Here is an 18,459-nt window from a genome sequence, read left to right as displayed (position 1 = left end):
CCTTCGTCCAATTCGCTTCAAAAAATCTAGAAACTGACCCAGAATATCATACCTTTTATATATTAACTGACTGCCTCTCTGTTTGAATTTTCTGTCTACTTGGTTATAATTTTTGTTCTTTTCGTTTACAGCGAGGACTTGGAAGGCGCTCGTCTTCTCATCCAAAGTTTACTCTCCACCTTACAGATTGTCGTTTGAACAATGTTGACCGCGTTACGAAAATAACGTATCACGTTCATTTTCAGGCTGACTAACAGCAATATAACTCGTTCAGTTTAAAAAGAAAACTAACCTCCGATCGGGTGCTGTCTGTTGTTTTTCGAAAGCTCTTCCACCTACTTTCTCGCTCGTGAAACTGAACGTCTCGTCGAAAGTTTGGGATTTGAAGAAAAACATGTTGGATTTTGTACCAACTGAACTTGGCTCTAACGGTTTTAACACTAACTTGTTTTTCAAAGTGTTTCTTTTAATAACATTTAGCGTCAGTGAGTGTTCTTGTGTTATGTTCTGATTTCCTCAGTTGCGAAAATGTCACTCTTGTAGTGGTCAAAGCTGCCCTCTTGAAGTAACAGTCCCTAATCTGTAGAGAGTAAAACTAGCTTACCGAGGTCTGTATGCCGTGTGCTGCATAAGGACTCTTCAGTCGTTGCTTCTGTAATCGAGTGATTTAGTATTTACGGAGTGAGTTGAATGGATTCCACTCCCAACCTTCCACCCTTGAGTGCCCTTTGTCAAGCCACCAAACCCGTCCCCAGAGATTTGAGATTTTATTGTAAAGTCTTCAGTCGCGTCACTCTACAGTCACAAGTCCTAAGGTTACTGAAGGTTAAAACAGGGGATATTGAAATAGTCCTTTATCTACGATTTCAATTAAAACAGAGCACCGTCCATTTTGTTATGAAAAAAGTCGATCAGGAAATCTAAATTAGAAAAAGCGACAAAAAATAAGTTTGCAACTTTCACTGAGTGAATGAGTGTGAGTGAGTTTGCGTAAATTTAGTTCTTCAGTACTTTAAACACAAACGCATTTGTTTCTGTTTGACGCCCTTCGACGTTGTAAAGAGGAACTTTTTCTTTTGTAACATATTCCAAAATCCCGGAATTTACCATTTCCAGCAGCTTTTGTTGCCATTCCATCATATCCTCGTCGAAAACATCAAAACAAAGCAAACCCCCTGCAATAAAAAGTAAACAAGATAAATAAATAAAGTTGCTGCGAAGTGAAGTACCGATGAAAGAATTTCTCACCCTACAAATATCTGGGACAAAAAGGATGGTTGCAGGGGAACCTTTGTTGCATCCGGAACAAGGTCCAAAATGTGCAAACTATTTGCTCAAGGATGGTGTCCGTAAAATCGCTACGTTCGCTGCAATCATTGCAATCGACAGAAAAAAAGTGGATCTATCCTTCCGACCACCAGAGGGGACCTCCGGCTGGATCAATCAACGACGCACTGCCTCCTGTTATGACCATTATCGCAGCAGTCGCTGCAGTTTCCTTATGACCCACATGCATTAACGATCACCACAATCGTTGAAGAGTTGATTTTATTTGACTTTAGTATATGACTAGCTCCCTGAGGGGGCAAAATAAACCAAATCCTGCGGTGTGATTGTCTACCATAACGGGCAAGATGGCACAGCTATCTTGTCCGCTCGGGACTAGCCACTGTGTCACGCAAGAAACATTTCCCCGAAAGCCATAAAGTAAATATTTTATTGACCACTTATTGACCTGATATTGCGACACTATCATGGTCACTTGGTAAAATTTGGATATGGTAAAAACGTTTTGGTACGTTTGGCTGCATACCAGGTTCGTTTGATACGGCCATGAGTATTTTGACTTGATTATGTCTCGCCAAAATACGAACCAGGACTCAACCAAACTCGCCTGATAACCTGCCGAAGCCTACCAGAAAGATACGGTTAGATATAAATATCCAGCTATTGCTTGCCTTTAGACACAATCCGGCACATTTCCGTCATAGCATTTTGTATGATATGCTTGTTACCAATGGCGTTGACACACGTTAGTGCGTCATATTGTCCCGTTTCAATCTCTAATGTCCTCTGGTCACTAAGATAACTGCAGATCAACCTCCGGTACACATTTTTCTTCTTTGCCTGATTAAGCATTTCTTGCGACATATCCAGAGCATCGATGTTGGTGTAGCCAAGTTTAATGAGCTCCAAACCGGCAAAACCAGTTCCTGCTGCCACATCGATTATTTTAACTTCGTCTTTTCTTTTGGAGGGAAAGGCCTTCAAAGCTGCCACATCTAATGCGTGTGCGATGTGTCTCCAGTTCGTGTAGGGAATTGTGTGCAGCATAGTCTGAAAGTGATAAGGCGTGCGTGTTAGAACGGTGCGCGATGGTGAACTGAGACACGCGTCCGTCCCTCTTCTCGCTCCCGCTACTAATAAAACGCGCGCTGGCACTACGCAAGATAACAAAGAGGGAGCAGAGGAGTCTCTCCTACTTCCAGCTTAATTCACTCTACATTTGCACCGCAAATTGATCTTGTTAATTCACATCTTTGCTAGGGATCAAACACCCATGCACTCTCATTACCTCCCGGTGGGGGAACGCCCATATCAAAAGGTCGGTGATGCTGAAAAGCCAGGGGGGAAAAACTCGACCGAGTGAAAATTGCCCAACCCTCTCCCTACTTAAAAATATAATGGTCCGTGCCTAACGTATCTGTGACGCTAAATTTGAAAAGCTACAGTCTGACAAAGACCTTCACAAGAAAGAAAACGAAGGCAAAAAGCTCAGTGACATAAAGTCTTTTTCCCTTATGACATAAATCTTAGTGATTTTCGCGATTATGTTTACCCAGGATTTTTTTTAAAGAGGTCATTAAGCAATGATTTAAGGTTTTTATGTAAAGTTGTGTTTTGCTTCCCGACAGCCTCAGTTTGTCGAGGCAGAGCGAAGAACAAGAAAACAGCATTAACTGTTGCCTTTGAAAATTTCAACTTTTAGCCGTAAAAAAAATGTCAACTGTAAAATAATTTTAGCCACGAAAGTGAAATTCTCAAGATCTCTTGTCAAGCTTAAGACTTTTTTGTGTCTTGCCTTGCGGTTTGGTAGTACAGGGTAAAGCCGGGAGACTAAGTAGTAACTATATTTGTCCGCAGTTCTTATAATAATACTTTTTTCCATCCCGGAATGATCCTAAGCCCTTTGATATGTTTACAGTGATCAAATTATTATTAACTTATTAAGCAATGGTAATTAGTTTCTAAGGTTTCTGTTAACCGTAAGGAAAATAAATGAACCGTTAGTAGTACAGAAACCAAAATATTAATCTTCAGCCGTAAAAGCCACTTACTCATGGAGACCCTCTTGCACAGTTGATTCTCTCCCTAACCCCCTCCCGCCCCCTTCCATACCTTGTCATACTCGGCTGCCCAGTTGTCATAGATGTTTCTTACATCATCCTTCGTCGCATCTTCGTTTTGTCTCAGCCACTGTAGCTCCTTATGATATTTTTCGTCTATCGGCGCCATTTGACTGTCGGAGTTGTGCTGCATCTGGGAACCTGAACCAAAACAAAAACGGTTCGAGGTCGAGAGCGATGTCTTCTGGAGAACGCAGAGGAGATCTATGCACGACGGGTGTAGTAATTCACAGGGGCTATGTAGAGTTAACCGCTGCTATACACATGCAGTATAGGTCACGGGTGTTTGGGAATCAAGTATACAAGTTTTATAGCTAGCTATTTAGGCTGTGGAGGTGTCTGGCTTTTGTATTCAGGAGATTTAGTTTTTGTCAAAATCGATTCCTGTACGTTGGCATTAGGTGGTCTTATGCCTTCAAAATATCTTTAAAAACAAAAAAACAACAACAACTCTGTGGGACAGTTTTGGTACCACGTTAAAGGACTTCGACTTCCTTTGACCTCTGACTTCAAAATTGAGCTTTTCCAGGTCACATACCACAATATCTAATGAATAACTAGCCTCTAAGTATTAAAAAGTGCAGTCCATTATAAACACGATAACATACTAATAAATGGTTCGTGAAGCATGGAATGAAGTTCATCCTGTCCACAAACAAGTTTTCCAGGGCACAAACCTCAGAAAACAATTTTCTCGTGAAAATGGAAAAAGTTTACTAGCATTAACTACTATTAACTATATTAACTGAATAACGGGGAAAACATTTCATAAATTGCAAATTTGAGCGGTTTTCGACCTAGATAATTGTGTCCTTTACCAGTCTTAAAATTTTAACAACATTCGGTTGAAACCCGATGGAGATATCGTATTTGAGGTATTGGTGATCCGTCTATTTGGTCATTTTGACAAATAAGGCTTTAAAAAGCTTTATATTTTACTTCAGTCTCCGGGAGCCCAAATTTGCCCTGTGAACGGAGGGGCGTACAGAAGCAGGGGGGAAGGGGTATATCGAAAGGGTTAACATAAATGTTCCATGCCCGAGTGCACCCTGGTCATAGAATTGTTCACCAAGTGTAAGGGGCGTATAAGTTGGTAGAGGAAACAATTTTCAGGACCATGATGCAAAATTCTCATAACTACAAATCTTCCCTGCAAGGTATAACAAAAATGTACTCAATTGAATCCATTTTGTAAGTACTTTTGAGCTGTAAACAACCTTTGCTATGGGTGTTGCTATGTTGAAATACAGCTACAAGTGTCCAGATTTCTTAATTTAAACGTGAATCAAGGAGTAATTAGAGCAAAATCATGTTTTGCAAATGGTCGGAGATGTTGAATCTTCATGTTTAGTAATAAAATGAGTTTCAGAGAAAAGTTTATACAGTATCTGAAGGTATGACACCATCTTAAGAAACTCTCCGCGGGGAGCAATCCTGAACGTACTTACTTCTGTTGCCGTATGCAGAAGTTAACACTGTTGCGTATGCAAAAAAAAAAAAAAGTTCTGAGATCAAAGACCTAAGATTTTGACACCTTTACTAGCTCAAAAACTAAGACCTAAGATTCTCTCCTATTCTCAAAAGGAAGATTCGGTTTAATTATATATCTGCAGATATGTAATTAACCCGTCTCAAGTTGATATATCTATCTGCCTCTTGCCTGCACAGCTCCAAAAGTATCCTAACAGTCTACATTTACGACCGAGTGTTGCCGTTTGCCACTGAGGTTTAACGCCGTAAATTGTGATATCCAGGTTGCCCCTTATTTTAACACAAATTAAAAACAAATTTGTATTCACAAAAGTGCAGAGAGGAGTAGACACGAGAGTAGATAGTATTACGGGTTGTTGACCAAGCGCGAGGTCAATAGGGCAGGACATTAGCCTCGTTCTTCTTTTTTTTTTTTTTTGCGTGTTTATGGAGCGAGACGGAGTCAAGGTCAATTAACACGCAAAAAAAGAACTAGGCCAATATCACTGAACCATCTTGACCCAACAAACTTGGCCAATAAAGGATTTATTATGTCGGATAAAGAACCATTTTTTCTTGCGTGACATAGCACATTATCTCGAACATGCAAGATTACACAGCTGATCGCTTTCAACCTCGGAGCAATTGCGCAATAGCGTGACACGAGGCAGGAATAAAGGGCACTTTGCTATCAAACTGTTTGACAGACAGATCAGATTAACCTAGTCACGCCACATCAACGGCTATCTTTACCAATACTCGTTTGTTTCTGGTGTTAAATAAAGCATCGTGTCATTTAAAAAACAAAGAGTTGTACTAAGTTTCGCACTGGATAATTCTTAAGAACTTTGATCTGGTCATCTGACTCTTTACTTCGTCTGTTATGTCATAAAATTTATCATGTAGAACATGTTAAAAAATGCAATCTCATTGTGTATACAAAATATAAAACATGTACATAAAATTGCGATCATATATTGACGATTTATTTCACCATATTAACTCGTGACGAGCTTTTAAAAATTTTTTTCTGGTTGAGAATCACACGTGTGAATAACTATAGTCAAAAGATTAATAATCTCGTGCTATAATTATTGTAGCACTTTCCATCACATATTTTCTGCCGCGCTCATGGTAAAAAACGACCGCTAATTAAATAAAGTTCTTAAAACGATAAAATCATGTCACTGAGAAAAGAATGGTTAGACATTTTGATTCACAGGCTCTGCTGATTTCGACGAGTAACAGGCACAATGGCCAATGATTCGATCGGGAAGGGGGTAACAGAAATATTAACAAACTGTAGCCAGTTTTGCATACCTTAACCTTGTCAGACTCCTCGTGACAGTCAAATATTATAGAGGTTGGATATCACATCCCGAAATATCAGTGACTATTTTAAAATTGTGATCCACTCTACTATATTTTAACTTGCCACCTGAGAGCTATCTATGGATAGCTTCGAATCAGCTGTTGTGTGGGCTTAGTGGCTTCCTTCGCTTCGTGGGAAAGTTTAATTTACAGCGACCGGCAAACACAACCTTTGTGATCTCACAAGGATGTTGGCTAGTACAAACAGAGCCCTCAAGCCTCGCGCAATGAGCGCCGAATACAGCTCAAGGAAACGAACGAAAACAGCTCTGCTTTTTGTGATTCTACCTCGTAGTGAAATATCAGCTCAAGGAGAGCTCTACTGCTTGAATTGGTATCAGAACGGTCTACAAGCGAGTGCGGCCGTATGCTACTAATAATTCTCAGCAAAAACCAAAAACATATACTGAAATAAATAATCATATCCGGGTAAGCCCTTTTTCAAAGAAGAAATTAAAAACGAACCTGCAATCACCGAAGTCCAAAGAACAGTAGAAAGCAATACGCCGGTACATTAAGTCACAAACCACATGCAGGCCTGATGCGCGTAACATACAACCTCGTCCCCAGGTCCCTCTCTCCTCCGAAAGATGTTGCATGGTGGCGCGAAGATATGAATATTATTTTCGAGCAGTAAAAACAATATTTTACAAAAGAGCGCAGCGAGTGAAAAAAAAAAGTATTGTTTTTAACACTCAAAAGTGAAATTCATATCTTTAAGCCACCGTGTAATTTTCTTTGTATGATATGGACAAACTGATTGTTTGCACAAACAATCGTGAAAACGAGAGAAATGACGTCATCAATATCCTTACTATGGATGATGTGTAAAATACACCACTCGGGTCCCGGATGTAGCTTCCTATGAATTTTACAATTGGTGTATTTTCCACTAAAATACTCAGTAAAATACTCAGTAAAATCTCACCACTGTTCTACCATAGCTAGAAACTAATTTTCCTCCATGCCAATTGTCTCAGCCTGAAAACAGCCAGGTGTGGCGATCGGTAAGATCACATCTTTTTCGAAGTTTTTTACATTAGCAAACTTACAGGCTATATATCCGAGAGTCAACAGGGAAAAGTCGGTGGATAACTAATGAGTGTGATACAGTTCAGAGAAAAATTTCCTAGTAGTTTTGCCTCCATTAGTATCTCGCTTTTTCATGGTCAACCTGGCCACCTTTGTTTTGGATGCCCTTGGATGCAATACTAGATGAGAACAAATTTACATCAACAGATATAGACCTGCATAGAAATTTTTACTATTTTTTATTCGCCACGGTGTTGATTACAAAATTCCTTGAACGATTATCGATATATAAACTTGAGTGCTCTCCTATGTTGTTATATCAAAAACTAGCGTTGAGATTGAGTTCTAGTCTTCTGACGTCATCACAGTACATCATTGATACATGAATCTGGGTACTCTCTTGTAAATTGTAACTAAATGTAGCGTGGAGATTAAGTTCTAGTCTTCTGTCTGACGTCATCCACAGTACATCATCGATAGGTGAACTTAAGTGTTCTCTTATGTTGTTTTAACAAAAAAGTAGCGTGAAGATTGAGTTTTAGTCTTCCGACGTCATCCACAGAGGAGTGTAAACGGAGACTTCGTTACTTTTCCTGCGAGACAACCAAATTATTCCCACAAGGCAAAGCGTCGATATAACCGTCATGGAAAGGACAGCGGGGAGAGTCATACCTGAAAGAGAAGAGATGATTGGTCCTCTCCCCTCCCTAGACCCTTGTCGATTTTATGGGTATCAAAATTGGGAGCACAAACTAAAAAATGTAGACTATTACTTTTAGAACTCTCTGAGGATTTTGGTATGCATTTAATTTTTTTGCTACTAATTACGCGAAATTTTTGGAGAATTTCTGCTGTACCATTTTTCTCCGAAGAACTTTCCGAGCGTTTCGAAAGGTGAACGATACAGTTTAGGATACAGTAGCGTGAGCGGGCAAGATGGTCCAAATTCTGCACTGTGATTGGCCACCAGTCTAAGCAAGATGGCGCTGTATTTTGCTCATTCTGTAAACCCTATCAACATATATTTGATGGTTTGTCAGTTATGGCTACGCACTTGATGTGTTAAATATCGCAGAAAAGATAAAATTCATAAAATGTAACTTTTATTTTCATTTATATTCAAACTTTCAACTTTTATCTTATAAAAAGGACAACGAAGAAAGAAACTTACCACGCAGAGTCGATTTTGTGCTTATGTCTTTTACGTCACTATCAATTGTCAGCGGTCCCTGTGCTAATGGGTACAGTTTACCGTCACTGCTGACGTCACGTCTCTTTCGGGTTTCTTTGATGCATCCTTGTTTACATCTGGAGTTTGGGTTCCCTGCATCACAGATCCTTATATGGCAGTGAATAAACACGAACGGATGATCTGCAATGAACTTGAAACCTTCCGTGATGAATTGGGATATGCCAACTGCAGTTGATGGTATAACACTGGTCGTTTCATCCACAGGACATCTAGATATTTTAAAAAAGCGTTAACCACAACAACAACAACTAGCTTTATTTGCAAAAGCTGTTGTAAAGTAGTACAACAGTAATGATTATCGTGAACATAGTAAGGTTAATAAGGTTATGATATAGCAAGTTACATCGGTTTGATTTGAAAGAAGAATATTGCGTAGATCAAAGCAAGATAAAATGAATTTTGCTAATTGAATATCAACATAATGATTTGTAGAAGTCATAAATTCGCTGACGGCTTAAAACGAAGATAATTGTTTAAAAGTCGGAACGATTTCCTCTATTTTGTTGTTAGTGCATAATTAGAAAGCATTAGAAACCAGCGTGCTATTTTCATTAAAGTAAATATTAAATTAAAAGTTTCTTTTCAGTATCTCTTAAAGGGAATTTATTTTACCAAAATAAATTAATATGAAAAGCAATCTCTTGTCAAAGCCCTGATTTGCTTACAACTCAACTGATTTACATGGAATTAAAGGAGTTAAAGGTTGCTTATAAGAACTGTTTTTAATTACTGGAGGGTTTAATTGACGTGTGTAAATCATGGCTCGAAAGCAAACGTTTACTGAAGAAAGAAAAGTTTAAGCAGGATTTGGATTTTATAAGTTGTACGATTAAAATCGATCGAAGAGGTTATGTTAAAATTCTGAGCTAAAGAAAGATTTGCTCGCATGCGTACGTTTTGGATCGCTTAATCACAAGCCCATTTTAAAGAAACTTTCTGCCTTGAAACAAATTTTAAGTTAAAACTCACCCGTCTCTGATCAGGTTATATTTTGTAGCGTAAGTTCGATCCTGAGAGGGCGTTGCATAACATTGCTCGGCTAAAACTGAAAGAGGTCTGTCATTGGATTTCACTGAGGCTTGGAAGTACAGATCCTGCCTTAGTTTGACTTGCAGGGGGTAATCACTTTGGCTATAGGCTGCTATAAACCTGAATAAAATAAAAGAAAATACGATTAAAATTAAATAAAAACAGTGGTTTTCTATTTCGCGCGTAAAACCAGAACTAGCAGTCACTCCAGCCAATCGCAAAGGACATAGCTAGGCAATCTAGACGAGTGAAAAAATCAAAATTCGTACAAAATGTATATCGCGGTAAAACGTGTTAGAGTCAGTGGCGATTGGTTTTGGTTTCAGCTTTTCAATGGATTAAAAGTGGCACGAAATTTCTTAGCCAATACCGTAGCGAAGTAATGTAAAATTGTTTTTTGATGCTCAAGTAAAAAAGTACTCTATATAGGAAATTTTCCTGACAAAGGCGCAAATTATTAACATCTTACCGTATCTGCGTATGTTGCCAATGCTTAAAAGTGCTAGTAGAAGCCGGCTGTACATATCTGCCAATTTGTGAGGGTTGCAAATTTTAATATTTGAAGTTCCAAAATCCAAAACTAAAAATCCCATTCAACGAAGAGATCAGGGATAAGCAATAAGGAGATTGCCGCTTTTGTATTTTTTTTTGGTCGACATTTGATCGTGAATAAACTGTAATTGTCAATCATAATTATTGAGAGTCTAATAAGTAAACTAAGAAAAATTACGTCAGTTGGATTTTTTTTCTCTCTAAAATGGGCTTGAATTAAAAGAAAATCAGCTTAAGAGATTGATAAAGATTGTCGTTCCTCTTGAACGAAACTGAATTCTTACTAAGTTGTTATCTTTGAACATGCCCAGGGCAACTGTAAAATTTCCTTTCCCATCTTCGTCAAAGACTAATTTCCTGGTATCAGGTTTGACTCCAACAGCAGTCGCATCACCAGAGTTCTTGTAATAACAGCTGAAGGGAATCTCAATCTCGCGGACCCTTGTTATAATGGCATCTTCTTGGACTGGAATTTCCAAGACAGTGTTGCTGTAGATCACAGCACCTTTCCTATGTCTGACGGTAGTGCCGCAACCCGTAAGTGCAGTCTTAAGGGTGTAGTGCGTCGGTGTTTCTTTGGCAACGCAGTTCACATTTCGTAGCGTGACATGCTCACGGTTTAAACCCAGGAGGAGTGTCTTGGGCAGAGTGATTGACATGTCGTTTTGGAGGCAATCTACGGAGACACCCGAGGCTGCAAGAAACAAAGAAAAAAATAGAAAATGCAAAGAAAGATTGGCTCCTTTCCGAATAGAAATGACATAAGAAATAGGCCAGAAATTGTTCCTATCTTTTAAATATCAAATTCGTCTTAGAAATGGAGAATTGTGGGTTTTTTTTTGTATACCTACACAATTCCGGCGATCTGGTGCCAAAGTCAGCTCGGGGTCCGGGCACGAGCAGGTGTAGCTGCCTTCCGTGTTGATGCACTTGTGAGAGCAACCGCCATTTTGTTTTGCGCACTCGTTAACGTCTGCGAGATATTACATTACACATGATCAAACTTCTTCAGTTTCGATATGCCTCGAATGCTAGCTTGGTATAATTTTTCATTAAATAGTCTCTTGTCGATATGAGCAGCTTATGAATCTGCTGAGTATATGCTGAGGTGGTTTACGAAACGATCAATTCTCCTCAAAATAGTTTATACAATTTTGTTCATGTAAACTCTTTGCCAATCAGATGGACTAGCTTGTTTATTCCACAGCCACGGTGGAGACGAACTAGAACAGAATAAATTTGAACTTCAAGAAACATTCAAACATGATATCAAAGACGTCATCGATATCTTACGGAAAAGACGCCATTGGAGTCCCGGATGTAGCTTCGTATCTATTTTACGAGGAGTGTATTTTCCAGTTAAACACTCGTGTGAATAAAAATGTCTATACCTTTGTCGCAGTTAGTTCCTCTGTAGCCTGGTGAGCAGGTACATTCGTAGCCTTTAGGCAAGGTCGTACACACTGCTCCATTCTGACAGGGATTGGGCTTGCAGTCATCAACGACTGCAATGAAATGTGGGATTTAAGTTATCTGAAAAAATATGTATAGTTCACTGAAAATCATTCAATCGTGTTGTAAAAGGCGAACATTTTATAGAAAAACTTCAAGAAGAAAAGCACACTCAGTGCAATGGCATATATCTTAGGATTAGAATTCATCCGCGATTGAACGTTTTTCTATACTAAGTTATTGTGGAAGGGAATATGGCTCTTATTGTATGTGCTCAAACTTGGCTTTTTTGTGAATAATGAAGCCCTGAATGATGTTACAATTAATATCATGGGTGGCGACTGTCAACACTAATTTTATAATTTCACATGGTAAATTACAAAATTGCTATGGCAACGTTTGGGGCGAAATTTCGCCATACAATGAACAAGTCAATCTACATTTCTCTGGTCCCTCTATCTGGAACAATTTGGATGAAGAGATAAAAAGTTTATCTCTGCGCTTATTTAAACAAACCTCGACTGAGCAATTTCTAAGTTCTTATGCTTAATGCTAGTTTAGTATATTCTCTTTAAGTTACTATCGCTCTTAATCAAACAATGCTCTGTCTATAACTGGTACTGTTACTACTTATATTTCTTTTTATATTTATATATATATATATATATTTTTTTTTTTTTTTTTTTTTCTCTTTCTACCTCCTCTTTTCTTTATTTTTCTTACAACCGATTTAAAGCGTGATAATTCTTGTAACTACTCAGCTCGTTTAGTTTTCACTATTTTGAATAGTTATTTTGCTTATTTAAGTTTAATGTGTTTTTTTGCTATGTGATATTCTCTGTATTATGCAAAATAAAATGGTGGTTGTTGTTGTTAAGTCAAGCTACGCCCACGATTGTAAGCGTAATTCGTCAACCACGGTATTAACAGGAAATCATATGGTATACTCGTGAAATTAGGGAAAAATTAGTTTTGTCAAAATTCTAATTAACAATTAGATTATGAGCTCGAGATTTCTATGAGGTGATAGTTGATGAGGCCGAAGGCCGAATCAACTATCACCTCATAGAAATCGAGAGCGAATAATCTAATTGTTTTAGTAGAATTCTTACTAAAATTTACTTCAAATAACGGTTTCCAATTATTTCTTAAGGTATTATTAAACTTTGCGCCTGAGAATGATCGCAAGGATTGAATTGTCATTTAGAATTGAAGTTGTGTGCTCGCACGCATCAGTTTTTTTCAATAATTTAAACTTTTTTAAAAGTCAAGCAACCGAAAATGTACTTCGTTTAGACTTCTCAGGAATTTAGTTATTCATTTGCATCAAAATGTTCCTTCAAAACCTTGGAAGAACGAAAAAAAACGTCGTCATTCCCTAGACTACCTCAAGCCACTGCACACTAATGACTGATAGTGTTCAATGGCTCAGCCAATCAAATTACAGCATTTGCATTAGTATACTAGTAGAATTCTACTATTAATTATTAGGAGTTTGACAAAACACGCGTGAAATTATTTTTTAATTTCACTCGTCACCGTTTTAATTGATTACCCCGGCTAAAATGTTGGCTTTTTCTGAAGAAATTAGCCATTGTTAAATTCTTATAAGTTTACCTTTCTGTTACGACACATATGCCTTACCTTTTTTTTAAAGATGAACCTGTTAACTCAGACTCAACGTCTCCACACAGTCTCGAGTTTAGTTTTTAGGCCCCCCTTTGATTCTCGTTATTCAAGACACCCAAGAAATTTTGTATTTAGTCGATAGCTCGTAATATGCTCTCAATCAATCAATCAATCAATCAATCAATCAATCAATCAATCAATCAATCAATCAATCAATATATTTAACGTGGTCGGTACGCTTAGCTAAAAGCTAGTTTACAGGTACGCCACGAAAAAAACAGGATTGCCAGCTACTATGACGTCCCACAGTTGACCAGGAGAAACCTTTTAAAATGAAGTTTTTAGTAGCAACTTGCAAAGCCAGGCATCATACAAGCATTGCACTTACTACGTAGTAAGTTCCACGAAAGTCGAAGCAATAATGGACTAATGAAGTTAACTACTTTTAGAATAAGGGAATTCTATTTAAAGTACTAACCTCCAAACGAATCTTCTATGACAAACCCAGCTGCGGGTAGGGCATGACGACTTTTCTCAGGTGCAATACTGTCCTGAACATTTCCGAGTTTCTCCAAGAGCTCAGCATAATCGGTCTTCGACTCCACTTTAACATTAGCAGGTGAAATACAGAAAAACAAGCAGACCGCCACGAGGAAAACTTTCATGGTTGTCCTAAGAAAGTCTCAGCCAATGTTCTTTCACAGGAAATACAACTGAAGTAGTTTTTACAAAATAATATTGACATTAAATAGCCAAGGGATGACAACTTGTGTCTCAAATTTTCATTGGTTAAAAAAGTGATTTTGTGTCATAAAAGAGCTACACGTTCTTCTCAGCTGTCGCTATTTATATTTTAGCATATTGCAGAAAGAAAATGATGTAATCTAGCGTTGCGGCGTGAATGATTTTAAAATTCTTTGGTTGATTTTGGTAGATTTCATTGAAAAGGTTGAAAAATAGCTTCTTTCTATCGCGAAATCTGTTGATTAATTTTTGAAGTGGACAACAGTGGAGAGAAAGATGATGTAATATGTTTTATTTGGCCAGTTGAATGATTTTCAGCATTCAGTACCATTGTAATTAGCCTTACCAAGAGGGCTATAAAATCAATTCATATCGCCCTCAAAAACAGGTTACACCATCTCTTTTTTTAAATTTGCAGAGAATTTTAACTAGATGTGAAAATCATGTTGCTCGCCAGATGTAAAACACTTCCTGAACCAATGAAAACTCGATAGAAACACCTTTCATATGCTTGCCTATAAAATGAGGGCGATAACATATGATGGAAGTTACTTCAGTTGTTGCTCTGTTGGACGAGGATAGATTTAGAATCGAAGTGGTCATGTGTGCTTTGAAGGTTTTTATCGTGTTAGTGTTTTGTTGTAGTTTACCTACTTATGGCAAAGTGGAGTCGAAGGTTAGCCATGCTGACAATATCGCAGCTCCCCAAAGCCATGATTTTCTGCCCGTCGACGAATTCATAGAGGATTCATCTGGTGGTTAGCACATTACACTCTGTTTTTTCTCTAAAAATATTGTTTTTCAGTCCCAGGTTGAATATTCTTATTTTTCGAGTTTGGGCTGAAAATATTCTTGCGAATATTCTTAGATTATAGGGAATGACTCTTCAATTTGTCGGACTGACTTTGATGCATGGTGTCGAAGTAACTTTCGAGTCAGCGTGCAGGCAATAAAGCTTGATATGACGCACATAACTTCTTGCAGAAATATTATTAGCATCGAACATACGGCTAGTGTTGTTTTTGTTGTTTCTTTGCTGGTTTTTGCCGTCTAGAGGAAAGAAGAATTTTATACGGTTTAGTTAAAAGCATATACCGGTAATCGTATTATATTTACAAATTTTCAAAACAAGGCAAAATTATATCCTTTTTAAATCTCAATCTCTGGCAATTCCTAAAATATTCCTAAAATTTCGCAAATTTCAGCCTCGGTATTCTTATAAAATATATTATGAAAAAGGGTGTCATACTCAGAGGAATTTACTGGTAGCTTTGAAAGAAAAAGAATTATTCCGTTACACGTGTACAATTATATTAATTCTTCAGTTTTCATAGACAACTATATAGCTAATACAGACTAATTTGACAGCGTTATGACGAAATTCATTGTCAGTAACTGGACAGAGGCATGAAAAACTGACGTCAATTTGTTAATTACAATAACAAATTGTCAAATTGTTCGCTCTTGTTCGTTGACGCATAGCATAAATGATAAATTCACGTGTCTGTCCGCATACTGACAATGAAATTAGCCAATGAGCGCGCGCGAATTTCTGCAATTATCGTAAAAAAACGCTGCAGCTGGCAATGCTTTGCTGGCTTTGCACTCTGCTTATTTTATTCGTGGATGCCATAGTTTTTCATCCGAATGCATGTTTCTTGTACCTTTGCTAACAAAGAATTATTATTTTTTCTTTCTCGTTCCAAATATGTATTTCGTTTTATCTGTTTGTCCACGATCTAGCGCTACTTTTAAATGTACTGACTATCACAGGGGCGTAAATTGGACCATTTCACGATCACTACTTTTTCGTTGCCACCGTGAATTTCTATCCATTCTGTTTTCGCCTGAATCTTTTATTTGTTTAATCCCCAGTGTCTAAACACAGTCAACACGACGCAGTAATTTAGCGGTTTACACCTGAGTAAAGCTAACACTGTCGCCTTCTTCTGGTTCAAATATTTGTTTTCTTTCATCACAGTTAGTCCGTGTGCTGAAAGCCCGTGCAGGAATGGAGGAAAATGCATACCCACTCGTGGTGATAGATTTACTTGTCACTGCACTGAAGGATTCCAAGAAAAAGGTAACTACTCGATAATAACAACCTAAAATTATTCTCTACATTCAAGGTATCCCACGACGATATATTCATTACTTGAAACTGCTTCACGAACAAAGCAAAACGTAAATGTTCTTTTTTTAATACATTATTTTTTAGCATACAACGCGAAAACTGACACGAGCCAACCAAATTCGGTAAGAATAGCTCTAAGTCGTTTAGATAACAAATGCTAATCATCTAAACACGTTAAATTAACAGCAGGACAAAGAAATCGCGAATCGTTGCATTTGTAGTACTGTGTAATCATCAGCCAATGATAGCTCGTTATCGGGGCATGAACACTCGTATCTTCCAGCTGTGTTTGTACAGTCATGCGAACATCCACCACTCTTTACAGCGCATTTGTCAATGTCTATTGGGGCAATGAATTGTTTAGTATAGTCAGTTTTTCATTTGAAGGAGTCAAACTGGCCAATGACAACAACCTTTAAAACATAATTAGCCAATGAGATCGCAAAGCAAATTCACGTCTTCTAAACCAAGCGCGAGAAAAACGCACGTCACCAAGCGACAATTCTTTTTGGTTTTGCCTCTCACTGTTTGACTAGGAGTTACCAGTGAATTTTGAAAATAATCAAACAGGTAGTGAAGCAAAATAAAAGCCAGCTACGCGCATAATCAAATCTCGCCTTCAGTAGATTTGTCTCGGCGACTCTAAAGGGCTGCATTTTACTTTGAATTACATTTGAAGCAGGTTTGGAGTATTGATCTAACTTTGCCATCTCCACCGGTTTCTCATTATTTCGAACAAAACTAGATCAATTGAAATTCAGATCCCAATTTATTTGGTTAGTATGATTAGGCCTGCCTTTAGCCGACATTGAGAAAAGTTAAAGTTCAAGCACCTATTATATCAATAAACGTGGGTACCATGCACTTCGAAGTTTTTCCCAACCGTTGAAAATTCGCTTCAGTCGCTTAGGCTGGCGACATTTGTAGTTCAGCATGTGAAAACATTATAGTTCGCCACTAAATATTCTCCGATTCTTATTGGTTTAAACTGAACACGTGACGCGATAGTGTTCACCCACGGAGAGACACTAATAGCCCATAGTGCCCGTCTGAGGAAAATACCCGGATGGATAGTATTCGTCCGTGAAAGTTCTGTAAACAAGCGGGGTTATAGAAAATAAACATTTGAAATTGTAGTAAGTCAGTTTTTGTCTATTTTCTTTTTCAAATTTTACGTTTGGCAGTCACGGCTTTGATCTAAAAATGATGACAATAATTCAAGATGATTTTTGAACCAGCGCGCGGAAGAAAATTAAGTGGTGAACAATAAAGACAATAGAGTGTTATGTCTCGGAACCATCGGTCTGATAGTCGCCCCTTGGAAATTTGATGTTCTTAAAACTGGCATATTTGCCCTCGAAGCTTCGCTTGTCGGGCGAATATCTGTTTTAAGAACATCAAATTTCCGCGGGGCAAGTAACAGCCGATAGTTCCTCGACAGAACCACTCTATTGTTTAAATAGGACATCACGGGCAACCGTTTCCAGCATTTTTCACCACGTCTACTTTGATCAATAGGTCATTACTACCATTCGTTTTCAGTTGACCAAGCAATTATGCCATGGAGCAAATGCGATGAACATACTTGCTGAAACACCCTTATTTTTTTTTAAGTGCTGATAGCTCAAAAATATGTAAGGTGAACTCATTTTGTCATCGGCAGATTGCAATCGGCACGTAAAAATCTAATTTATAACAAAGATTAGGAAAATTTGTGGTAGCAATTTTTGATCCACCTTAGATTTTAGAAAGGCCAAAGTGGTGTTAAACCCCGTCCCACAACTGCATGTTTGAAACTTGGCAAGATATTGTATTTCAAAATGCTTTCTTCAATTTGGTAATAACAAATGAGGGTTTTTGAATTTGTTTCGAGTTAGAAGTACTTAAGGTACAGTTGACGGAATTTCTGAAGTCTGAGATGACTACCAGTGAATACCAATTCATCCACGCTGGACCGGACACGGATTAAATCAAATTTATTTACAAGCAGAACAACGACAAATTATTGATCGGCTACAGTCCTTGTAAGTCGGATGTTTGATTTGGTCCAAACCATCTTTGTGCACGTGCGCATATTTGCTTTAAGCGTTGGAGAACTTTAATTCACCAGGCAGGAATTGCTAACGACATGCAGTTTTGTGATGACATCGAGATATTACCTGATGTCTCCCCTGAACGTACCTCTTGATCCCTTTTCCATTCTTTTTTTGTTTCCCCGCAAAGAGCCTGCCCGCAGACTATACTGTGTTAATCGAATATCATTCTCTGCATGTTATTAAGCAATATTTACAAACAGTCAATTACGCAGTTGACCCCTATATATACTCCGCATTCCATAACATTTTTCTTGCGTGTATAATATAATCATTTCTAACCGATATCGAAGT

General features: G+C 38.0%; 3 protein-coding genes across 3 annotated transcripts in view; 1 reads left to right on the top strand and 2 right to left on the bottom strand.

The window, feature by feature from the left end:
- The window catches only part of LOC110064811 (condensin-2 complex subunit G2-like), a 35,214-nt gene extending 33,989 nt beyond the window's left edge, over positions 1-1,225 (top strand). Inside the window, exon 34 of the mRNA XM_089285771.1 lies at positions 132-1,225. Within this exon, the coding sequence (XP_089141897.1) occupies positions 132-198 (67 nt within the window). The 3' untranslated portion in view covers positions 199-1,225. The remainder of the gene's footprint in view (positions 1-131) is intronic.
- On the bottom strand, positions 754-6,804 carry LOC110064810 (methyltransferase-like protein 27). The gene is made up of 4 exons (XM_089285847.1): positions 6,714-6,804; positions 3,400-3,548; positions 1,959-2,337; positions 754-1,175 (listed from the first exon to the last, which is right to left on the bottom strand). The coding sequence occupies exons 2-4, from the start codon at positions 3,538-3,540 to the stop codon at positions 997-999; spliced, it is 699 nt and encodes a 232-aa protein (XP_089141973.1). The 5' UTR covers positions 3,541-3,548; positions 6,714-6,804; the 3' UTR covers positions 754-996.
- Positions 6,805-7,567: 763 nt separating this feature from the next.
- LOC149115041 (ZP domain-containing protein-like) lies at positions 7,568-13,859 on the bottom strand. The gene is made up of 7 exons (XM_089285631.1): positions 13,673-13,859; positions 11,505-11,618; positions 10,961-11,086; positions 10,387-10,807; positions 9,502-9,681; positions 8,452-8,741; positions 7,568-7,952 (listed from the first exon to the last, which is right to left on the bottom strand). Exons 1-7 carry the CDS (start codon positions 13,857-13,859, stop codon positions 7,819-7,821), a joined length of 1,452 nt encoding a protein of 483 aa, XP_089141757.1. The 3' UTR covers positions 7,568-7,818.
- Positions 13,860-18,459: the final 4,600 nt, after the last annotated feature.

Source organism: Orbicella faveolata, unplaced genomic scaffold (genome assembly GCF_042242905.1).
Source record: "Orbicella faveolata isolate gen_17 unplaced genomic scaffold, um_ofav_v1 contig_13, whole genome shotgun sequence".
Lineage (NCBI taxonomy): Eukaryota > Metazoa > Cnidaria > Anthozoa > Scleractinia > Merulinidae > Orbicella > Orbicella faveolata.
Note: the sequence above shows the minus strand (reverse complement) of the source record. Positions and strands in the feature narration are given on the sequence as shown.